Raw genomic sequence first — 24,117 nt, 5'->3', positions numbered from 1 at the left:
TGCTAGAGGCAACCATCAGAGGATGGGTCACTGTGATTGTAAAAAGATGGACATGTCAGAAACAATGCTCAGGTATTGATTACATCACCACCGTCAACCTGAACAGTTGCCATAAGGCAGGCTGGATCCATGCTTTTATGATGTTTACACCAAATTCTGACCTTACTATGTGAATGTTGCAGCAGAAATGCAGCAATGTTTTTCCAGTCTGTGAACTGTAGCCTCACTTTCCTAATCTTGGCTGACAGGAGTGTTGACCAATGTGATCTCCTGCTGTTGCTGCAGCTTCAAGGTTCAATATGTTCTTCTACCTGCTTATAACAAGGAGTTATTTCAGTTTCTTTTCAATTCTCTTCAGACCTTTGGCATTTTCTGCTATAGAAGTGCTGCTCACTGGATATTTTCTATATTTCAGTCAATATCTGTAAAAACGAGGTGGTTGTGTGGGAACCTCCCTGCAGTCAGCACTTTCTGAAATACTAAGACCAGCCTGTGTAGCATCAACATTCACATTCAAAGTTGCTTAAATGATATTTTTTCCCCGTTCTGATAATCAGGTTGAACTTCAACTGGCTATCTTGACCATGTCTGCATACTTAAAGGTGTCGAATTGCTGCAATACAGTTGGCTTAGATATTTCTCTTAACGAGAAGTTGAAAAAGTGCACCTAATAAAGTAGCCAATTAATCTATAATATCATAATCTGATGATTAGTTAAATTTTAGGAATATCAAGTTTTGAATTGCTTAACATGTGAGTAAAGTTACCTCAAAACTTTCCTATCTGGCACTCATTAAGCATCATTTGATCTTTAATTTTTAAACTGTGGATTTGCTTTTATATATATATTTGGGATGCTGACTTCTGTGTGAAATAAATGCGCATGGAACAAAGGATTTGATATTTAAACACATAAAAGTTGGGACCTTTACACCTTGGCTTAAACTCGCAAGCACTTGCAAGCCACAGTGACATCTGCAGGTCAAGAGGAAACATTGTATCCATGTCACACCAGTATTTGATGTTTCGCTACAACTTCAAAACAAAAATAAAAAAAAAAACAACCCTACAACATGCCTCCAAATGTCTTATCAAAAACAGTCTTTTATTCAATACAATGAATGCTCCAACATAAAAGAAGCTGTTGACTCATGAATTTTCACTGAAATCATTTAACCCCACGACTTAAAACTTGCATCGTTTTCATATTTTGTGATATCTACATGTCGCAATGTGTAACATTCGCAGAACGAATTAACAGCATGTTTTGCATTTCCTATGAACCACTGTACTGATGACGAAGCAGGAGTCCAATATAAGACAAAATAATTAAAACAGTAACAAATAATGGGCAATAATGACAAAACACTTTGCTCTGAATATTTAAGAGCTACAAATGAGGCCGTTCACGAGGATCTGAGGACAAAATGTTTAATTAAAATTAAAAAATACAAAGCTCTTTTTGATATCAGAAGCCCCTTTCAGACATGCGCTCTTCAAATAAACAGACATTTAACTTTACCGAGCCAGACTGCTTAACATTTTTATTCACTCTGCAAAATCCTGAATTCATGCAGTAGCAGACAGGCATGCACAGGTCCTGAACGGCAATAAGATTTTAATAGTGTTTTATCTCATCAGTTCCAATTAAATATTTCTTCTGGGATTACTAGCCCAGGAAAGAGTCTTATGCTTTCCGAGCCCAAATGGGAATGATGGGGTACAGCTCCTTGCACATACACGGAGAGGCCCTGCACTGAGAAAGAGCTGCAAGTGTGGTGACACTTCACCGCTTATACTGATAATACTAGCTGCCACATGCATACAAGAACTTCTCTGCAAATTACGAACAAACATGAGGAACATTAACATAAAATTGATGCGAGGATGGCAGACTGTCATCAGTTTAATAGCAATGATATCTGCGCATGTCTGAAAAGGGCTTATGACCCGTCTCCCCATTTTCTGAGTGAATACTCTTCAAACGGTTTAAAAACAATATTTTACAATTAAAACAAACAAAAAAAACAAAACATGTGTCCATCTATAGAAGCTAGGTCTTTGTATTGGGCTGTCTTGATTGTATTGGAGAAGGTGAATGTCTAGCTGTAGTCCTGCGGACCAGGGCCCGGCTACTGTAGCTCAACAGGCATGACGAAGAGACGAGGGGGGAGACGGCGTGGGGTGGGCGGGTGGATGCTGAGACAGCTGGATGAACATCAGTACAAAGCGTCAGCATTACTGCTTCGAGGTCTCTTGATCTTCTCGATGTTCTTCAGGATCATGTCATGTAACGTTACCTTGAAACACGCAAACATATCAGTTATTCTGCTTTCTGAATGCAGGCAAGTATAAATGGATGGTGATAAATAATAAAGGCCACAACATACGTATTGATTTCTGAGCTCCGAAACTATGATTTTCAGACTGATGTATTCCTTCTCGTCAATCTCGGTTACTGTGCGCCGATAGTCCTCCTGTTTAAAAAAGTTGATTCCATGTTTATTTTTAATTGTACATCTTCTTTTAAATATAAAACAGAACTGCCAAAGTCAGTGGAAATGGGTGCAGATAGGCTGATATCAGAGTTTGTCATTTCACTAAAGGATAATTGATAATAAGAACTTTCAATTCTGTAACAAGACAATTTTTAAATTAACCTTTATTTAACCACGATGCACCTTGAGATTAAAATCTTTTTCAAGGGTGACCGATACAAAAATTGTTTCATAGAGTTTTAACATAAACAGGCAAACACGTAAGAACTTTAAATCCTTCCAGATATACAAACACACACTGCTTTAAACTCAGCAGCACCTACATCTGCTCCTTTCTGTAAGGAAGAACACTGCCACAGCCTTTACAAAAAGACCTTGAGTGGGCCACTGGTTTGGATGTTAATGATCTAACTGTCAGAAACTGACTCCATGAGGGTGGCATGAGGGCCTGATGTTCCTCAGTGGGACCTGTGCTCACCGACCAAGACCGTGCAGCTTGAAGGGAAATCGCCTGAGAACACCAGAACTGGCAGGTCCCTAACTGGCACCCTATTGTCTTCAGATGGGCGCAGGTTCACACTGAGCACATGTGACAGACGTAAAAGAGTTGAAGGTCATCTTGTTTTTGTCTCTCCAGTGCACCTGCTGTCACTTTCATTTACACCCAAGCACATGATGGTTTTACAATGATTTCAGATTCCTAACTGGACAGACTGAATTCCCTGAAGTTTAAACTCTTTTGTTTCATACTGTCATGTGTTCCCTTAATTTTCCTGCAGAGAAATACTGACCTTTTTTGTTTTATTTTTTTTATTTTCTTTTAAGGACACATAAAGTTAGAGCAGTTTGCCAAAACTTTAAATTCTCTCCACACAGGATATAAACTGAACCTTTCTGGCAAAAGTAACAAATTGTAAATGAGCAAGGTGTTGTACCTTTGGTGCTAGCTGCAACTGGCTGCTATACATGTTGTAAACCACTAGATGTCACCATTTACAGCCTAAAACCAAAGACCACATATTTTTAAAGGCTTTGTCTTTTTCCTCTCAATATTTCTTATAAAATGCAAATAGTTATTTTACAGCCTTAAGTGTATAGGTTAAATACCCCAAATGTACAAATCATCTGTAATCCTTCTCTTCTCCTTTTGTTTATATGTATAAAGGAAAAACTCTTAATTAAAAAAAATTGTTTTGCAAAAATGCAAATAGTTAATTTATTAGCATTTGATAGACTTTTACATCTATAGTATAGTTTATAGCTTTTTATATATATAGATATATATCGAGATATATCTCGATATATATATATATATATATATCGAGATATATCTCGATATATAGATATATATCGAGATATATCTCGATATATAGATATATATCGAGATATATCTCGATATATATCTATATATCGAGATATATCGAGATATATATCTATATATCGAGATATATCTCGATATATAGATATATATCGAGATATATCTCTCTATCTCTCTATCTATCTATCTCTCTCTCTATCTATATATATATATATATATATCTCTATCTATCTATCTATCTATCTATCTATCTATATATAGCTTTTTACTTTCTAGTACTTAAGCTATTAACTTACCACATGTGGATATTTTGCTATTTTAGAAACCAGCTTTGCCCTTGTGATGTAGTATCTGGAGGGACAGAAAAAAGACAAAAATGGTCTCTTAACATAAAAGCGACTTCACATTTTAAAGACAAATCCCAAAGCTGGGATGTTCATATGAGATTTGGATTTCTGCAAGGTTCTGCAAACCTTGATATCTGGTCGAGGTAAGATGCAGCCTCCCCTTCAACTGTTCTGAGTTCAGCTACTGTCTCCTCCTGGATTGACACCCCAAAGTTGTTCCCATCCTCTATCCTGGGGATGAGCAGCTGAACCCACATTTTAACCTGCAGAAAGAGACAAATGTAGCTAAGAAAAGAGGATGCAACATCTGAGGTGACATCTGACAAGTAAACACTTACGCCAACAGTATTTTAGCTGATGGCAAGCATGTGATAGTCCTCTTATAAAGAACAAATTCAATACCCTTTGCTTGCTTTTGGTCCAGACTCTTAAATCTGTGCCTTGCTTCTCCTGTTTCATTAGTAAGTCTTCATTTGTCACACATTTCTAGCTTTATTGCAAGTTCATGGCTCCTTGCTGAGGATGCCAAATGGCCAAAATAACATTACTTAGATAAGATAAGAGACTTTAGAGCTCTTACTTACTGTGTTACATTTTTCTATGAGTGTCCTGATCTCGGGCTTGACCTTTTCAATAAGATCAACAAGGTTCGCATTGCTCTTCATCATCCCATCAGGCATGGCGAAGACCTTGGTGCCAGTCACTGATAAAGGAGTAAAAGTTAAAAATACATAAAATACAGACTAAATATTCAGCCAGCGAAACTGTACTTACCTATGTCAACCCCACTTCCATCCTCCAGCTTCCTCTTTTTGGCATTTTGCTGTGAGAGAGATACAACAGTTACAAACAATTTCTCATCCTTGCCTTACCAACAGTTACTGTAACAATATGAAATCTAACTCTAAAGTGGATCCTCACCGCTTCTAGCCCGTCGTGGAGATTTGAGAACAAGATGGGATCTGGCACTGGCAGATTTATGTCTGAGTGAATTTCCTTCAGTTCAGTGATGTTTATGCTTGGATCCTGAAAAAAAACAAAGACAAGATTAGTTGTCAAATGCCAAAATATACAGACATGATAAGAAGAAAGCACATCTGCTGCCAAATCTAATCTATTTCACATGTCAGGACATCAAAAAAGATAATCTAGCAGGTTTGAAAAATGGCTGAATACAAACACAGATGAAAAACATATGACTTATGTAGTGACATATGAAGTCTTGGACACTACTATGTCATTACGTAGTCAACAATAACCAAACCAAAGGACAGAAGCAGTGTGAGGAAAAACTAAGAACACACCATCATTCAATAGCTTGCAGAACCACCTTTAGCAGCAACAACCTGAATAGTTTTCTGTATGATATCAGTCTCTCACAGGAGGAATTTTGGCCCACTCTTTATATGCTGCTTCACTTTATTAAGGTTTGCAGGTGTTTACTAATACACAGTCTCATAAATCCCTGTCACAGTATTTAAACCCAGCTGGAGTCTGGACTTTTCTGGAAAACAGCAAAACACCTTACTCTCTCAATCTGTTGAAGATCATTGTCTTTTGTGACCCAACTTTAGCTGTTAAACAGATGGCCTCACATTTGAATCTACTTTAGGACAGAGAGGAGTTCATGATCGACTCTGTGACTGGAAGGTGGCCAGGTCCTGTGGCTGAAGAGCCTTCTCCCAGCAAATCTTACAAACAAGCCACACTAGTCCAGTCTTTAATTGTGCTGTCATGCACTTTAACATTCTAACTGAGGCCTGTAAAGTCAGAGATATAACTCTTACAAAAATTACCTCTGAACATTGTACAGTTTGACCTTGGGGGTGAGTTAACTGGAGCATCCACACCTGTGATTACTAACACCCATTTCAATGTTTTCCTCTTGTGAACAACCTCCCTCACTGAAAAATGATGGACTTCAAATTTTTTGCTTTTATAGAGATGTCTATGCTTGCTGATGACCAGTTCGTCAAGTGAATTTGTTTAACAGCACCTGGCTGTTACTATTTTAATTCTGGACAACTGATAAAGACTGACTAACAGATAATGAACTTTAAAGCCAAATAATACATGGGAAGGAATGAGTTTCAACTATCCACAAAGATCTAAAATTATGCCAACTTGATTTAGCTGAATGTACAATTAACTGACCTTGAGGAAATGGTCAAGTTCCAGTAACTTCTTTGGGAAAAAATTGGCGACTAGATCCTCTGCCTGGAAGAAATGTGCATTGTTAGTGGAGTCTTGGACATCACAGTCATAATAGGTGTGTATGAAACTGTGCTCACCAAATATACACATTTAGCTATACATATATAGAAACATCTATATCTGTGAGTTTCCACACTAGCTACAAATCAGAAGGTTGGTAGACTGATTCCCCGTTCCTTCAGTCCATGTGTGAATGTATCCTTTGCCAAGATACTAACCCCAGTTGTCCCCAATCCATCAATTGGGGTGTGTGTGTGGGTGAGTGTGTGTGAATGTCAGATAAACAGTGCTAAAGTACAGATAAAAATGCTGTTTGAATGTATGTGTATGTATGTGTGTGAGAAAGAGCGCGATTGGGTGAATGAGGCTTAATAGAAAGTGCTTTGAGTGCTCAAATAGAACAAAAGGTGTTATACCAGTACCACACTGGTTTTTCGCCCTTTAGTAAGTTAGATTTAATTTACTCATAGCTGGACGGAGGCTTCCATTAAATAAAGAAGCAGACTTTACGCCTTAATTACAGGCCCCTAAAGGCTAGCTATGAGCCAGGATAAACTCCTGCATGTATATATTTTAATTTACAACTTAAGACAGACTTACTTCTGCGGTGATACGTTCCTTGAAAGCAGCGACCTGTAAACACAAACAGATGTACGAGAGTTTGAATACCAAGTTAACAAAAGACATTTTAAGACAGTAAACTTTATTTTGGTCCAGTTTTAAACACATGACCGGTTCCTCAGTGTGAGAGACAACCTCTAGCATTGGTAACTCAACGCCGGTGTGAACGGAGGCTGGCTGAGTTAGCCAACTTGGTAGCTCAGGCCTTCGTCAGTGCATGTGGTCGTAGTAGCAGCAACCATTTTCCCAGCACAGGGGGCTGTAAATCAAACTTTATCTATATCCCCGTTACGTTTAGCGCCACCCTGACACCACACCTGGGGGAAGGTTTGACAGGTGTACTGCAGTGGGCGGGAAACAAGAAACCGGTTAGCCGGTAGCTGCTGTTAGCCTGGCCTTATCCGAGCTCTCACATCATGCTACTAAATGTGGCTAACATGCTAGCAAAGAACATGGCAACAACAACACGCAGTATAAACTCAACTGGAATTCACAAAAGGCCAAACCTCACCTTGGTTTTAATTTCACTATCCACCTTGAGGAGTGAAGACATCTTATGTAGTCGAATATGAGCAGAACGATTGTCCCAACAGCATTAAATTCACCTGTAAACGTGTGGCTTATCACTTGTCTGCCACACTTCGTGAGCTTAAAGATGACGACAATAAACATGCGACGGAGGTGGTGTTGCAACTGCGCTTGCGCGCAACGTCACCGTCTTTTTCTAGACGCAGCTGACGATGTAAACAAGAGAAAACATCCGAGGGCAGCGGGGCTCACACAGGCCGGGTTTCACGCAAATGATAGCCATTAAGCACCTATAGACGGCGGACATGGGGCTCCCTGTTACTATTAAAGTCAATTTCCGGGGGAACGTGAAGAGGTTTCTGGCTCAGGATATGGATAAATTGGAGTGGGAAGCTGTTGAAGTCTGGGTAAGCAGCTAGCAGAGTCTTGGCTAAACGCTGGCGCAGTTTAGTGAAAAAGTAGGCCTAGACGTTTTGGCCTAGACACATAAACAGAGCTCCCAAAGGATAGTCGATCTTGTTACGACAATAACAATAATGTATTTGTAAATAATATTTTTTTTAAGCCAGCCGGAGCTTTTCAAAATATAGGCACACAAGTGAGGATGTCCTCAGTTTGATTTAAGGTTACTACATATGTATAATACAGTATCCAGCTGTGGAGGTCTTTCTCACTGACTCAGTCATGGTTCATATTTTTCCTAACACGTGTGAGGAGAAAAACTGAACTGCTCTCAATTGTTCTGCGTTACTTTTCAGATCAAAGCATCATTTGGGATCAACCACTTTCAAGTGAAATACTTTGATGAAGACAATGAAGAGGTAAGGGATTGTGTACATTGTAGATTTTCAGTGGTTATGTTTTGGCAGAATCCCAAGTTCAGTTTTTAATTTTGATCTCATTTACCTTACATTTCAGATTTGCATAAACAGTCAAGGTGAGGACAATATTTAATTGCTTGTTTTCTATATAATTTATGTTGAATATGTTTAGGTTTAGGTCTTCCTTCAAAGGTAAATCACCAGGACTTTGTTAAAAATATATGTAGCCAGCATTTGTTTAAAGCTTGGTTTAATATACTCAAAATTAAAATACATGTTTGTTTATCAGATGGCTGAAAAATAGCATGAAAAGGCACAAACCTCTGTTAACTAAGATAACAAAGACTCTTTTCCCTAACTACATCCTAACCCATTATGCTTACATACATAGTCACCCCCTAATGACCTGTTTGATCCAGGAAAGCTGTCCAACTGATAGATTCCTAACCTGATATGGACCTATGACAGATAATATTGGCATTCATAACATGTATTGTAGAAATTATGTCAAGTCCTGTCTTCAGAGAATTTGCTTTGAATTTTGCTAAATACAGTGGACTTACCAACAGCTAAACTTATGCTGAACCATTGAAAAGCCATGCAAAACATGTGGTCCAGAATTAACACAAAGGTGTTAAACAGAGACAAAACGTAAAACAGCAAGGGCCTAGAAGACAACAGTGGCGTGTCAAGATCAAAGACATTTAAATGCACAGGTAAAACAAATGGGTAATTCAATTGTAGGCTCAAAAACTCGGTGGGGTAGGCAACTGCCTTTTGGTTACGGGGATTGTGATCAACATCCTTTTCTGCATTAATTATAAAAAATGTGTTTCGAGCAAACCGGTTTTGTAAGTATTGTGTTGAATATTCACAGCTTGGCCTGCTGGACATGTAGCATGATATGCATAACAGTAAACAATGATGTGTGAAGTCAAGCTGTGTCTTTCAAGTTGTTAACTGGTTTTTAAAATACATTGCTAGAAAGTTAATACATTTGGAACCTAAACTTTTTGACCCTTACTCCTGGTGTACCCGTACATGAAAATATCAAAATACCAGGAAAAAATACAGATTTGAGCCACAAAATGTGAAGTTATTTATTGTTTGTTTGTTTTTCTCCCCACAGATGAATATGAAGAAGCCATCAAGGTACTGTAGCAGTGCTAGGTTTAAACAGAAAGGACAGAGTGATAGCTTTTGTTACTGTAGAGCAGTGATTCTCAAACTTTTCAAAAAGAGTACCACCTCATAAAATATATGGCTCTTAAAGTACCACCCTTATGACCGACATTAAAGTACAGTGGTATAGGGTTACTTAACACCATATACAGTTTACACGAGACAATTTTATTTATTATATGAATGTTATTTATTTTAACTGTCATGAACAGGATGTGACAAGTGATAATAATAACAACTGTACTGCATTAAAACATTCACAGCAGGCGGGATATCCAATCTTTAATGATGACGTGATGAATCCTGCTTCTGGGTCTAAACTATTCTGCGTTTATTAAGGCTGTTGTGTTTTTGTTGTGTATCTTGTTCTATTTAATCTGAACAAGCCCCTAAAAATGGCATTGATCACTGTCAGCCTCTCTCAGTTATTATCACCCCTGTTCATTTTAAAGCTCAGTTTTTAAAACCTTACCATGTAACTACAGCCCAGGCCATGCAGCAGTATATAGGGCTGGGCTATATCATACCGTTCACGGTAATACCGGTGTAATTTTGGGCAACGATAGGAAAATGAAATATCGCGATAGAATATGGGTAAAACGCGCATGCGCAGTGCCTATGTTTACATGGCGGGGACGCAGAATGAGAAGAGCGAAAGTGGATCGTTAAATGAAACGGATGAACTAGAATTGGTTTGTAAAAATGCTGCAACTTCAGTGGTGTGGAACTGGTTTAGCTTTCGTCCGTCAGATACACAACAAAGCACTATTTTTAGTAGAGCATGCTAGCGGGCCGCCGTTATTACCGTGTTGTTTGGAAAATACGGCACACTTAAAATCAATCCTTTGATTTTTTGAAAGTCAACAGTGTCCCTTATAATCCCGTGTGCCTTATGTATGAATTCTGGTTGTGTTTACTGACCTCGAAACGATTTTATGTGGTACACGGCACTCGAAAATCTGTCAAATGTTTTAGTACGACTTTGCCAAGCTACGAACCCGCACCGCTTGATGGATTGTCGGAGCATTACGGCTATTGTAGGCGGGTGCCTCGCGGAGTGATACGTACTGTGCTTCAACATAATATTACCGTATTGTGTGTGTATAACCTCTTTTTAAGTTTTGTGGATATTATACATGGTTATGCTGAGGATATGTCGGCCAATTTCCACTGGAAATGCCTTTTGGTTAAACTGTCAGCAAGGAATTTGCACTGTTACATTTTTATATAACTTTAATGCACATAAAAAACAGCTGCTTGTTTAAGTGAAAACACATTGATGGTGTTTTTTGCACTAATAAAGTTGTGGAGTTGTGAAGTATTTTGTCTAGTGTCAATTATATCGTCAGTTATATCGTTATCGCAAATTTTCAAATGTATATCGTGATAAATATTTTTGGTCATATCGCCCTGCTCTACAGCAGTATATTAATGGCTAACCTCGTATTGTGGATGGATTATCTCAGTTGTTCTCCTGACTGAAGTTTGGTCCGTTTACAGCATCCTGCCGATTGCATTTGTCCCTAACCATCAGGAACCCTCACGTTAACTTTTATTGAGTGGAAAAAAGTTAGCATTCATCCTCCAGCTTCACTGTGTTTATATTATGCTAACATAGACGTATTGCTAGCCAGCACGTAGCACATCATTATATACCAGCTAGCCCAACTTCAGTAACCCTACAAACGTCACTGCTGTTTAGTTTTCTGTCTTCATTTATCATTATGGAAGTGATAGCAGAGCTGTTTGAATTTTTCTGAAATCTCTCAGTCAGAACATGGCATATTATTTAATCGTCAAAAAAAAAAAAAAAAAAAAAAAAAAAAAAAAAGGAGACTTCACGCGTACCACTAGAGGGAGCCCACGTACCACCAGTGGTATGCGTACCACAGTTTGAGAACCACTGCTATAGAATATATCCTTACATAGAGAACCTGCACCGTAAAACTACACTTAAGACATAAACAACACAACTGTGTCCTTAATTAGACTACCAAAGCTATAGAAGAACAAACAGTGAAAATAAGAGAATATATGTGCAGTATATGTACTATGCATCTGTACACACATCACGTTGCTACTGTGTGTTCTCATGTCACTTGACTGTGGTTTGCATTCTGTGCTAATTCTCCATGCAGAGTGCAGAGAAGCAGGGAAACCAGTTGCACATGAATGTGTACAAGATGAAAGGACAGGCCTGTGGGGGCCCACTGAAGACCGAGGTGAAGGAGCTGAAAGGAGACCTTCGACCCGCTCCTCCTTACCCCTCAAGGGTTAAAACAGTGGACAAAGGCACGCAGGTCACCCCTGAGCGAGAAGCTGTAAGTAATTCTACTCTTCCCCCCCAACTTTCTTCTCCCTATAGATTCTCACATGTGCAGTGCCTTTGAAATCATTTTAATAAAGTCGGTGCCTCGAATCAGTTACGTTTTTTTACCTGTTGGGGAAAAAGTTTGTGCTTATTTATTAAAAGCTAAAATCTCTGGTTTTGTCAATTAACTGAAGAATGGTGTATTTTCATGCAGGTAGCAGTAAAAGATAACAAGGGGAGCAAACCAGATGATGAGCCCCCTCCTATGTGGTTTAGATCATACATGGAGAAGGTAAAATTTAACTGCCGCTGTGAAGCAGTATTTTTACATGGAACGTTTTATTTTTTAATTGGCGATTAAATAAAATACTGTGCTTTCCTTCTGTTTTTCATAGTTTAAGGATGAGGTGGTAAAGGAGGTAGTGGAAAGAATGTGCAGCGACTTTTCTGTCCAGTGTTGTACCCACAAATCCCCTGAAGGTCCCCCTGAGGCAATTGGGGCTATTGGCGGTATTATGGGACCCAAACCAGGCCCCTCCACCTCGAATGGATCCCTTGGCTACACCCCAAACTGCAGCAGCTGCAACAAACTCACCTCTGAAGGAGCCTACAAATGCAGGTATGCATGAAATTAACTCTAGTCATCACAACATTGTTTTTAACGATTTTTACATGTTTGTTGTTTTTTAAGTAGCTGTGTAAATGTTTACATTAATGTCTCTGTTATTTTGCCTGCCAGCGTGTGCCCGTCCTGCATCCTGTGTGAGATGTGCAGACATAGCCATGACCCTAGCCACAACCTCGTGAGAACCAAGACACCTCTCTCCATCCCGGAACATGGAATGTCAGGAGAGTTAAGGTAAACAACCTAATCTGAGGATAACTCTGCATTAATGAAGGGAAATATGAATAGAAACACACACAAAGTGGGATTGTAAATTATTCTTGCAGCTAGATTACTGTAATTAATGACTTATCAATGGGAATTTTGATGATTTTGTTTTTGGAAAATAAACATTCGATAGTCCACAAATAGGTGTTCCTGATGACATTTTAAACCAGGTTCCCAAGGCGAGGAGACAGGACAGTGCGCAAGGCCGAACGACAGCGCCTCAAAGCAGAAAGAAGGCAGCTAAGAGCCGAAGTGAAGGAAATCAAGAAGAAACTGAGACTGGAGAAGAGGGGGCTGCAGTGGAGTGGGCCCTCTACCTCAGGAAGAGCCACTCTGACAAACATGGCCTCCACATCCACCCAGGTCCCTGCCCTGTCCCCTCCTGCTGCCTCAGACACAGCCTCAGGTCCAGCCCCAGCCCAAGGTCCCATCCCTGCCCTGGTCCCTGAACCCCAGGCCTCCATTCCAGAGTAAGAGCCACCTCGGAAGAGCGTCCGACAGTGCTGGGTACCTTGAACCCAGCATGGATGCAAAAAAGTCTTTTTTTCCAAGAAAAGAAATGAAAATATGCCATCTTTGTAATCTAGTCTGTATGAGTGTATCGCTGGCTGCTCTGGGGTGGTGGAAATTGTTGGAACTACCTCAATGTGAAAACTGCTGCTGCTGCTTCATAGATTTTCTAAGAAAATTGCTTTTGAGCTGCAAAAAAAAAAAAAAAAAAAATCTGGGGTCCTGCTTTTTTGATTCGTAGAGAACAAAAGATGGGTATTATAAGAAACCAGGGCTTTTTTCAACAATGCTCTGTACACTTGAAACTAGGGGTCCCGGGGTCTCGCACACGTCCTTGGTGCCCACTATGGCTGCCTTGTTTCTGGATGAAAATCTGCCTGACGGCACCAATCTGGAGCCTGGTACCAAGTTCATCAAATACTGGAAGATGAAGAACACGGGCTCTATCTGCTGGACCTCAGAGACTAAGGTACCCCTCCCACTCGTCAAGAGGACAGGCTGCACTCTATCTTTCCCTCCTGCTTTACTTCCACTTTGAGCCCCACTGTACTCATAGCCTCTTCTTATCCACTAACACCTGTTAAGATTTTTTACCCAGCGTAATATCACTAATGCCCTCTCTGTCTAAGATATTTATTATTTTAATTCAGTTAATCTGTGTCGTAGTTTAAGTTTGAAGTCTTTGTCATTGTGTGAATGGATGTGTGTGTGTGTGTGTGTGTGTGTGTGTGTGCGTGTGTGGGTGGGTGGGTGTGAGTGTGTGTGTGTGTGTGTGTGCCCCTGACTTGATTGTATGTATTCTTTTAGTTGTGTGACTTTTTTGCATGCTCTCGTCTTTGTGCTTTTTCGCATGTGTATTCCTATTTTGTGTTTTGTGTATGTGTGTACGTGCACCCAGCTAGTGTTCATGTGGGGAAACCTCAGCTTGGCATCAGAAGAGAAGAGGGAGGTGCCGGTGCCCTTGCTGCCACCCGGACATGTGGGAATGGTCAGTGTGGCCTTAGTTGCTCCTGTGACAGACGGGACGTACACCTCCCACTGGCGCCTGGCGCACTGTGGGTCTCAGTTTGGCCCGCGTGTCTGGTGCAGCATCGTGGTCAAGCAAAGAGACAAACGCACCGGACTCAGGCATCAGAGAAAACGACTGGCAAGTCTGCTATTCAGTAACACCCTGCACAGCTGCAACATGTGCACATCTAGATTATTCACTTAATTCAGGCTGTTAGTCGTGGACATGGATGACGCACTCTACATATTTCTCTGAAACAAACAGGATAATTATAGGGCTGTAACAGCGTGACAGAAGCATTAAAATATTTTCTATAATCAGTTAAACTGTTAAAATGCATTTTAAATGTTTCCTGTTTGCTAAATGTGTGGATTTGCTTTTCATAACACAGCAAATTTAGCAAGTTAGGCCTCAGTCACACGGGCTTGGAGACCAGTGGATGACCCACAGGCGACCTTAGGGAAAAGTGCATTTTTCCCTAGTGGTTGGTGGGTGGTTACTGCCTCCAGCTTGATGAAAACTTCTTGTGATTTCTTTGGTTGCTAGCAGATTGCCATTGTGGCACAGTCACGGCTTGTAGCCTGGAAGATGCTAACATCTGTGCAACGATTAGCGTTTTACTCTCTGAGCTGCAGTGAAATTTAAAAGAGAGAACAATTGGCTTCAAAGTAAAAGCTGTGCCTTACTGCTGCAACCAGGACATTTTAAAGGGCACAACTTTTACTTCATGTTCTCCGTTTTCGGTTTGCGTGGTTTCGCTGCTGCTTGGTGAGTAGTTTGTGAGTGTTTGCTTTGCATCTTCCATGCACACGACAACATGTTGGCGACCAAAGGAATCACAAGGAGGTTTGCAGCAAACCACTGCCAGCCATCGATGTGGTCACCAGTTTGTTTGTAGGCCTTTGTGAAAGGAACTTTAGGAATCACAACAATCACTCGCAACCGGTTTGTGAATAATCTTTTTTCCTCCGTATAGGTTGTCCACCAACTACTTTCCAGGCCTGTGTGACTCTGACCTTTAGAATAAATTCTAAAAATAATTGACATTTTGAATAATGACCTTTAGAATAAATTCTAAAAATAATAATAGATCAGTTACCAAATTAATTACCTTTTTTCAAAAAAGCTGGCAGCTGTGCAAAATATCAGTAAAATTATAGTGCAATATATTTTAAATCATGAAGCTATGTTTTTTAATTGAAAACAGTCCAGCGATAATTTATCAAATGTTGAAACTTTTTTTTAAATTTAGTGTATGTGTGGTTTCATGGCGTAGGGGTTTGCACTTTTGCCTAACAAGTATAAAAGTTCTGGTTCAATCCCGCAAGCACATACAGATCCATTTATGATCAGAAAGGTTTTCCAGCGTAAAAAAACATTTACCAAATCAAACATGCAGAGAGAACCACTGTGATGTCACCAGCAACACATTAAAAAGCACAAAAACAGAGCATCACAGGCAGGCTGAGCTCTTTAGAAGTAAAAATGGGGCCACGTTTTACAATCCACCTGTAAGCACATACCTGCTGCCAATTCAGTGTGACTGGGCAGCAGGTATGTGCATACAGGTGGAGAGGATTGAAAATCACTGTATAGGCTCTTTGTGCCTCTTTATAATGCCCTGAAGTAAAGTGGAAAACAGTCCTGTGGTATACCAGTCAAAGTTTGAAAACCCAGTATACTTGATGGTAAAGAAGGGCCTTAGTGCACATGACTTTGGTAGTAATGCTACTGTGTACAGATTTTCAAGACATGTGCTGACGTGACATGACTTTCTAGGAAGTTCTGGCCTGTCCAACAAAGGAAAATCTCAGATCACATTCTTCATTACAGCTGCTTGTCTTCATAGTAAAAGAATCTCCCCGCTAAACCGGCCTGCCTGCTTTCCAGACTCGTGAGCCATTGCAAACATTTGAAGCATAATGAAACAAAAACGTCTGACGTAGGAGGCTCTGGACTGCTGAGCTAGTGGATTCCTTTATTATGCAAGAATAGGATCACATTTTGCTTTTAAAACTTTTTGAATTCCGCTCACAGCAAAAAAAAAAAATCTGTTTCAACATTTGACATAATGTCGTTGAGGTATTTTACAATAAATAGGAACTAATTTGTAAATCATTGTACATATTTACTGTTCTCTACTGCAGTATGTGAGCATGTGACTCTGTGTACTTGCGATAAAAATAGAAAATTAAGATTAAGACCAGAATTAAAAAGGTTAATGCATGACAAAAGATCATATACTATAAACACCAAAAGTCAAATTAAAAGAAAAAAAGTCATATTATGAATGAAAAAGTTTAAGTACACTTTAGTGACACTAACGATGGCACACTTGTTTGTCCTTCAGAAGAAAGATCTAAGACCACTGAAGGAAGAGATGAAGCCAGAGGAGAAGGAGGCGCGGGCCAAGAAGGGCCACACTGGCTTCTTGGCAGGCCTCTTCTCTGAAGACTACTACTTCCCACCAGTGGACTTCATGACTGCACAGGTGCACTTGAAAGTTCAGAAACCTAAAACATGCTTTAAAGAAGCTTTAGTCAATACTCCTGAAAGCTAGCAACAAGGGCAATTTTTAATAAGGAAAATATGTGAAATCTGTTGAATAACAAACAGTACTTGGCTCTTAATTATACACAGAGCTTGGCAGAAGTACACTGGCACTTATTTTTGTATTTTCCCTAATTTGTTTTGTTATTAAGGATCTTCTATCATTTGAGTTGCTGGATTTAAATTTTGCCGATGACCTGGAAAAGGTTCCTCATAACACCCCTGCAGGTGAGCCAAGTTTAATGCTTTAATACTAGAAGAATAAGTGTTATTGTTCATTATCTGTTCTGGAATAAAAGTTTTGGATGCACTTGGTTCCTTCCAGGTTTAACAATTTAACCAATTTAACCATAAACTGTGTCGTGTTTTCTCTTCATTCATTTCTAGATTTGACACCGTGTATATCCCCTCTTCCCTATTGCACTGTTGTGTTGGACAAGTCCAGCCCATCTCCCAACAAAGAGGAAACAGAGATCTCAGGAGTCCGAAAACTTTTTGGTGAGACGAATAGAGTAATAGAAGACACACAGAGTAATGTGTATTCAGCATGAATTCTTACAATTACTGGAAAACTAAGTCTGCCAAAGCCATGGGATGTTAGGAATAAAATTAAAACTTTTAAATTAAAAGTATTTTTGCCTTAAATCAGCTGTTTAGAGGGCCGTTTCAGTCATTTTACACATTAGATTTCGGTTCAGGTTAAGCTCTTTGTACCTCTAATTAGATTTGGTTTGCACAATGAGTCTTAATTACTTATGCATGACTTTTACTGTATGTGTTGAATCTGCTTTGAGCCTACAGTGTAGTCGACACAAGTGCCTGACGGCCGTATTCTTGGATTGCTCAACAGGAAGGAACAAATTGCAGCCATCTCAACAAAGAACACAAGCTTTCGATTAAAAATCAAGCCAGCTAATTGCTGTAACTGTCTGGTGGCTCACTGATCAGCCCACTCGAACCTTTCATGATTTAATTTCTGGACTTAATGCAAGTTTATGGTGTTTACAGTTAAATAGCCAAACAATATCACAAAAGAAAAACAAAGTGTGATTTTAAATCAAATAAAATAATTATTACATTTGAAAAATGTCCATTTTTTTTAATTAAGTGGACTTCCATGCAGTTTAATTAGAACTAGGATGCATAAACTAACAACTGATTTAAACTAATCCTACAGCACCATCATGGCAGGGAGTCAAATACTTGTATTATCTCAGTTATAAACAGTGGTAGCCAAAGTTGTAATTAATTGTAATTATTTTTGCCCATGGTGTCTTGTTTTAAAGACATAGTTGTTCCAAGATATGTGACTGAGGTTTGGTGAGAATGTCTTCAAAAGTCATTCTCATATAGTTTGGCGTATGTATATTTAAATAAATTCTTACTGTCCCGTAGGCTGTAAGTGAAGTGCAAAATGTTTTATCTAATTGTTCGTTGGACTTTCCTAAGGACGGAAACTGAGGAATCTGAAGGAGGTGTTTACGCCTGTAGCTCAGGAGGAGGAGAGGGACGATGAGATCAGTGGAGCGCAGTTCCTTTGTGAGACCGTCATGCGATCCCTCGCTTTGGAAGAAGCCCCCGACCACAGACCCCCTCGCAGGCTCCAGCGCTGCTGCCACGAACCAAAGGGTGAGGAGCCTACCAGTTTATCAGTTGTCAACATCATCTTGTTTAATGTGCTAAGCTGTTGTTTTTGTGCTACTCTTACACGTTTCCAGTAGTTTCCCCGGTTCTGAACTTTGAGAAAACCGATGAGTTGGAGGAGACCGATGAGTTTCAAGAAGGAAATAAGATCGGCGCCGTTAAACCTGAAACTTCAGCTCTGCCTACAAACATAGGACTCAACTGGATCGCCCAAAAAGAGGAAACCAGGCCAAGTTAGTGCACAACATCTGGGATTTTTTTCATTTCTGCTTTTTTTCTACCAAAATGTCTGTTTCTATTTGTATGTTATGGTGTGACCTCAATATCCAGATGTTGATTTTAGTCATTTCTTTCCTTCTTGCAAGTTTCTCCACCTGAACCAGAGAATAAAAACCTGCATATGAGTTCACATCATAATAACGAGGACAAAGACTTTGAGGTCTGTGATGGTACCCAGAACGTGGCGGATGATCGAGAAGAGAAAGAGGAGGATGGAAACAAAGGGGAAGACTGGGATGAGGTGACTTGATTAGATATAAATTTTTTAAGAGAGTTTGTATAGAAATTCTCATGTAATAATATCCTCATATTCTTCTCTTGTGCCTCAGATCAGCAGCCAGATCTCCTCAGTCTCCTCTGACGATTACAGCGTCATCCTCCCAGACTGCTTTGACACCAGCCGGCCTCTGGGGGAGTCCATGTACAGCTCCGCCATGTCGCAGCCTGGCACTGGTGCTGCTGATGTGGCCTCGGACAAATCGGATGTAGAGCAGGAGGAAGAGGAAGATTCCATCATGGAGCGGGGCAGGGATGCACTACTGGGAGAGAGGCCGGAGCTGACAGAGGCGGCCTCTGCTGAGGATTCACTGGCAAACGCTGGGCCTCAACTAGTCACTCAAATCAACAGCAGCATGAACCAGATGCTGTGTGCCTCCCAAACTGTGGATGAGGTGACCTTAACCCCTGAAGTGGTGCCATCCCCTGACCCCCTGCTTCCCCCGCCGGCCCTCTACTCACCCAGGTTAGATGGGGAACACATTTGGATGTTAGATGATGTGAAAGCAAAATGTTATTATTTTTTCCCTGCCAGTATTATTCCTAATGCCCAAACTAGCCTCATTTTTAAAAAATAAAAGTTTCCGTATTATTTCAGGTCTGAGGCACTGTACCTGGCTGACGATCCCAGTTCTCCAGCCTGTGACCCAAATGAACCGCATCAACCAAGAGTCCACCTCAATGGTGAGTATTACTGCCACAGCTAGGTGTAACTACATTAGATATAAATAACAGCACAGCTCACATTACTTAGGAAACACATTTTGCCCACTGAGCCAAGACAGGAAGTTAGACTGCATACCACCTTTAAGGATCTGTTGCTTCAGCGAAGGGTTTTGTTCCTCATTTAACCTTTGTTTTTGTGTAATTTCCCTTTTTTATCCGTTCTGCAGTATCATCTGGTCTGTCAAGATCAGCAGGCTCAGCAGCCAGTGCCTTTGAGACATATAATCCCAGGCCCAGCAATGCTCTGCAGCCAAGGTACAAAAAAACAACAAAGATTTATTTCTGTTGAATGTGCGTCTGTCTTAAACACGTTCATGTTTCATGTTATTGTTTGATCTATAAATATCTTGCAGGATCAGTAAAATTTCTTAGATTTGTGGCATGCTGTCTGCGTTTCGTGACAGCGTGGCTAACTGTGCCACATTGCTTCCTGTAACACTGTTGTGTGCAAGGTTGTGTAACGACTGCACCGTGTTCGTTGCAGGGGCCAAGGAGGAATCACAGAGGGACTTGTTAAGGGAGCTCTTTCTGTGGCAGCATCTGCTTATAAGGCTCTCTTCACTGGACCAAGCTGTTCAGTAGAGGTATATAACACATCCTGCTGTTTAGAAACACTCACACACAAGCAAATATGCCAGAATTGATCATCTCTTCAAGGATTTAATGAGGATTGAAAGCAAATTTAACATCCCCATTATACTCTGTATGTTCTTTTTTGTAATGATTGAATCCCATAAAGCATTTACTGCAGTAAAAATGCCTCTAAATTCTGTGTTATTTATTATTTTTGGGTTAATTAATTCTTAAAGTCGCTATAATCAACAATTAATGGATCATGTGATTATTTCTATATTAAATCAGTGATCCATCCTCAAACAGTGATCCATTTTAAACTCCAGATGTTTCTTCTTTTACTCTGCTAGAGTAGCTTTGCGTAATTCACAGCTCAGACTAATTATTATTTATTTTGTACTGGGCCTTGGTGGAGCCCCTTAATTCTGTAGAAGCCTCTTGGATGAGAGGGGAAGCGATCAGTAAAGTGTTTACTGACAGAGCGAGGACACTTAGGGCCGCTTTCCCAGGGATTTCTGGAAGTCCTTCTGAAGCCACATGAGTGTAAACCACAGAAAGTGCTGTTTTAGTCACAACAACCTCATAATCATAAGATACACATCCCTGATTATATTCCTCTTACCACCCTGCTCCGGTAAAAGTTCACCCACGTTTCTCTCCTCTTTTCCAGCGAGGCATCGACCCAGCCACCACACAAGGCCCTTCCAAGATGGACCAGCTTTTGGAGATGGGTTTCAGAGACCAACGGATGAACCGGCGACTGCTGAAGAAGCACTTCTACAGCCTGGAGCACACCGTCGACGAGCTGGTGCAGTTGGCCGAAAACCGCCGCAACAGATATAACGTTACTTAGGAGCGAAGGTGGCAAAGATGTGAAAAGTCAGCGTTAAGGTTGTGAATTAGTTTGACTTTAAAACACAGTGTAAGGATAATAAAAATAATTGGATTCAATCTATTGGTTGAGGGTTGAAAGATAATTGGGATCAATATGAAATACCGGAGCCTTTATTTCTTAATTATAAGAGATAAATGAACATTCATTTGTGGCTGCTCCTGCCTTTGCCTTTAATTTAGCTTTACCATTTTGATACAGTTAACCATAGATACACACTCAGAAGTTATGATGATGGCGGTTAACCTTTGCCATGCCTACCTGGGCCTTAGAGCTCTATGGTGCTGGTCAAAAGGAGCAGGAAGTAAAGTCTGGACAGGACAAATGTGTGTATTCCAACTCATCATCTTAGTGTTCGTATGGCCGTAGCAGCTGCTTCCTCAGTGCTGAGAAATAAGTGTTTATGCAGGGCTTGGCTGGAGTCTCATGGAGCACAAAGCTGTGAAAATGAAAACTGCTGAATGTCCAAACATGTTCTGAAAAGCCAGCGCTCGTGTACGATGATGCTATGAAGCTATGTGAATCCTCTGGGGGTTAGGGGTAAAAGTGCAGTAATAAGAACAAGAAACACATATTTAAGACATTTCTTGATTATTGTAGTGAAATCTGCCTAACAATGCAATCTTTTTCTGTATCAGAGTACTGTTATTTTAGACGTTGACATGTGGAATGTACACAAAACTGTCCGAACGGATCACTGTTCGGATGCAGATGTTTTTGTTTTGTTTTTTTATACTGCTGTTTAGGAGACACCTGCATGACAGGTAGCGGCTTTTAGAGACGAGTCGTGTTTTTCGTGATTTTTAGCACAGTTAGAATGGAAAACGTTCGCTTTGCATCATCTGTCGTCATCCCTGCCTGCCTGCATCTCTGCTCGTTCTCATTTAAACACCAACACCAACTTAGAAAATGTCTTTAAACACTAACTCAAGCAGAAACGTCTCTAACGACACATTCCTCAAGCTCATAACGGAAACAGAACCAAGTATGTTTTTATTTCGCTACATTTCCTGTTTTTTCCTTAGTTTACTGAAGGACACATGTTGGTTGACATGTTGACTGTGATGAGCGTCTGTCAGGTTTTAAGTTACTGTACATCTCTTTGAATGATTTCGCCTTTTTGTGTGTTTGGGGTTTTCTTAATCAGTATTTTCTTATGAATATGACTGTCCATGTTTCAAATCCATGCTCTAGAAAATAATTCTGACTATATCTACAATCTCAAGTTATTCTGTCACAGAATATATACATTAAACAATGCTCTGTCAATCTGCCAATAAACTATTTGCACATCTCTGTTGCCTGTCCAGTTAATGACACACTGCTTGTCTTATAGTATGTGTTTTACTCAGGTCATACAGCTTTGCATTCACTGGGGACACTAAAACCACCAGCAGCTCTATAAACCCCCATTTCTTTAGGAGTAACAATACTTAGTGACTGTTACAGTTTAATGACTCAGTGTTAAAACTATGCTAAAGTGCATATTACTAAAAAATGTTGTTTTTGTAAACTTCCTTTGTGTTTCAGATGCAACTACAAGTTTTATACAGCTGTAATATTTACACAGTAAACTGCCAATTTTTGCATAGACATTGTAAGCAAAGGGAAACAGATGACAGTTAAACTAGATGTACACTCACTAACGCTTTATTACAGGGGTGGGCACCGAGGGCCGGTGTCCCTGCAGGTTTTACATGTGTCCTTGAACCAACACAGCTGATTTAAATGGCTAAATTATCTCCTCAACATGTCCTGATGTTCTCCAGAGGCCTGGTAATGAACTAATCATGTGATTCAGGTGTGTTGACCCAAGGTGAGATCTAAAACCTGCAGGGACACCGGCCCTCGGGGCCTGGAATTGCCCACCCCTGCTTTATTAGGTACACTGTGGCATAGATTCAACAAGGTCCTGGAAACACATCTTGGAGATTTTGGTCGGCGTTAACATGACAGCATCATATAAGTTGCTGCAGGTTTGATGCCTTCACATCATCCAAGACTGTTCCACCACATCCCATCGCGCTCTACTGAAGATATGATAACTGCGGAGGCCATTTGAGTACAGTGACCTCACTGTCATGTTTGAGAATATCTGAGCTTTGTGTCGTGGTGAGGTAGAGTCAGCTGGACGCAGCCATCAGTTACTATAAAATAAGATGGGTCTGTTTGTTTATACTCATTTCTGAGCTTTCTGTCTAAATCCCACAGAAAATATTCAAACTCATCAGACTGGACAACATTTTTCTAACCTTCTGTTGTCCAATTTAAAGCCTCATGTTCCTGTTCTTAGCCAACAGGAGTGGCCGTCCATGTTGTGTTTCCTTTTCTAGCCTTCTGTAGCCTTTACTACAAGGTTCAACAAGTTGTGAATTCAGGGCATTTTCTGTAAACCTTAGAGATGGTTATATGGGAAAACCCCAGTAAATCAGCAGTTTCACTTTTAAAATGAATTTCTTTAGGATCTCATAGAGTCGGTTTTGACATAATGAAGATACTGGTAGAGGTCCAGCACAGGCCCGCACACATCTGCCACTCTAACTGACTCATTTCCTGTTTTAATACATTTTCATTTCTCATATATTGAAAAGGGATAAGTAAAGAATAATATTTCATTTCAAATACTCACATGCCGCCCACTCAAAACCTCTTCTCTATTGAAACTAGTAACTGCATCCAAAAGCTGTGCCAGCCGGGACAGTTATAGTAAACTGAACTGAAATCTGTGGGTCAATTATGAAACAGCAAATATGGTGGGAGAAGGGTAAGGTCTCTGTCAAATATGGAGTTGTGGTTAAAGGTTGTGGCCACTTGTACAGGATTTGACTGTTTAAAACGTTTGCTAACAAAGCAGGGAATCTGGCAGAGTGGAATGAAATAAGGAACCTGATGTTAGAACAGACACTGTGTTTATTGAAGAGAATAT

The 24,117-nt window shown here is 40.1% G+C and overlaps 2 protein-coding genes across 3 annotated transcripts; one reads left to right on the top strand and one right to left on the bottom strand.

Moving 5' to 3' along the window:
• Positions 1 to 1,084: 1,084 nt before the first annotated feature.
• On the bottom strand, positions 1,085 to 7,684 carry psme3 (proteasome activator subunit 3). Its single transcript, XM_031744544.2, has 10 exons — positions 7,510 to 7,684; positions 6,978 to 7,010; positions 6,318 to 6,380; positions 5,085 to 5,189; positions 4,938 to 4,986; positions 4,748 to 4,866; positions 4,290 to 4,426; positions 4,113 to 4,167; positions 2,391 to 2,477; positions 1,085 to 2,300 (listed from the first exon to the last, which is right to left on the bottom strand). Exons 1-10 carry the CDS (start codon positions 7,549 to 7,551, stop codon positions 2,220 to 2,222), a joined length of 771 nt encoding a protein of 256 aa, XP_031600404.1. The 5' UTR covers positions 7,552 to 7,684; the 3' UTR covers positions 1,085 to 2,219.
• Positions 7,685 to 7,733: 49 nt separating this feature from the next.
• nbr1a (NBR1 autophagy cargo receptor a) lies at positions 7,734 to 22,487 on the top strand. 2 transcript variants are annotated; one of them, XM_031744523.2, is made up of 22 exons: positions 7,734 to 7,933; positions 8,285 to 8,347; positions 8,445 to 8,463; positions 9,477 to 9,499; positions 11,668 to 11,850; positions 12,055 to 12,132; positions 12,236 to 12,459; positions 12,580 to 12,699; positions 12,903 to 13,202; positions 13,552 to 13,711; positions 14,141 to 14,389; positions 16,602 to 16,742; positions 16,954 to 17,029; positions 17,189 to 17,299; positions 18,251 to 18,430; positions 18,520 to 18,678; positions 18,811 to 18,965; positions 19,054 to 19,466; positions 19,599 to 19,684; positions 19,894 to 19,981; positions 20,211 to 20,310; positions 20,970 to 22,487. In XM_031744523.2, the coding sequence occupies exons 1-22, from the start codon at positions 7,832 to 7,834 to the stop codon at positions 21,150 to 21,152; spliced, it is 3,213 nt and encodes a 1,070-aa protein (XP_031600383.1). In that variant the 5' UTR covers positions 7,734 to 7,831; the 3' UTR covers positions 21,153 to 22,487. The 2 variants fall into 2 exon arrangements, with proteins under 2 accessions (XP_031600383.1, XP_031600391.1); XM_031744531.2 differs by lacking the exon at positions 12,903 to 13,202.
• Positions 22,488 to 24,117: the final 1,630 nt, after the last annotated feature.

This window comes from Oreochromis aureus, linkage group 8, assembly GCF_013358895.1.
Source record: "Oreochromis aureus strain Israel breed Guangdong linkage group 8, ZZ_aureus, whole genome shotgun sequence".
NCBI lineage: Eukaryota > Metazoa > Chordata > Actinopteri > Cichliformes > Cichlidae > Oreochromis > Oreochromis aureus.
Note: the sequence above shows the minus strand (reverse complement) of the source record. Positions and strands in the feature narration are given on the sequence as shown.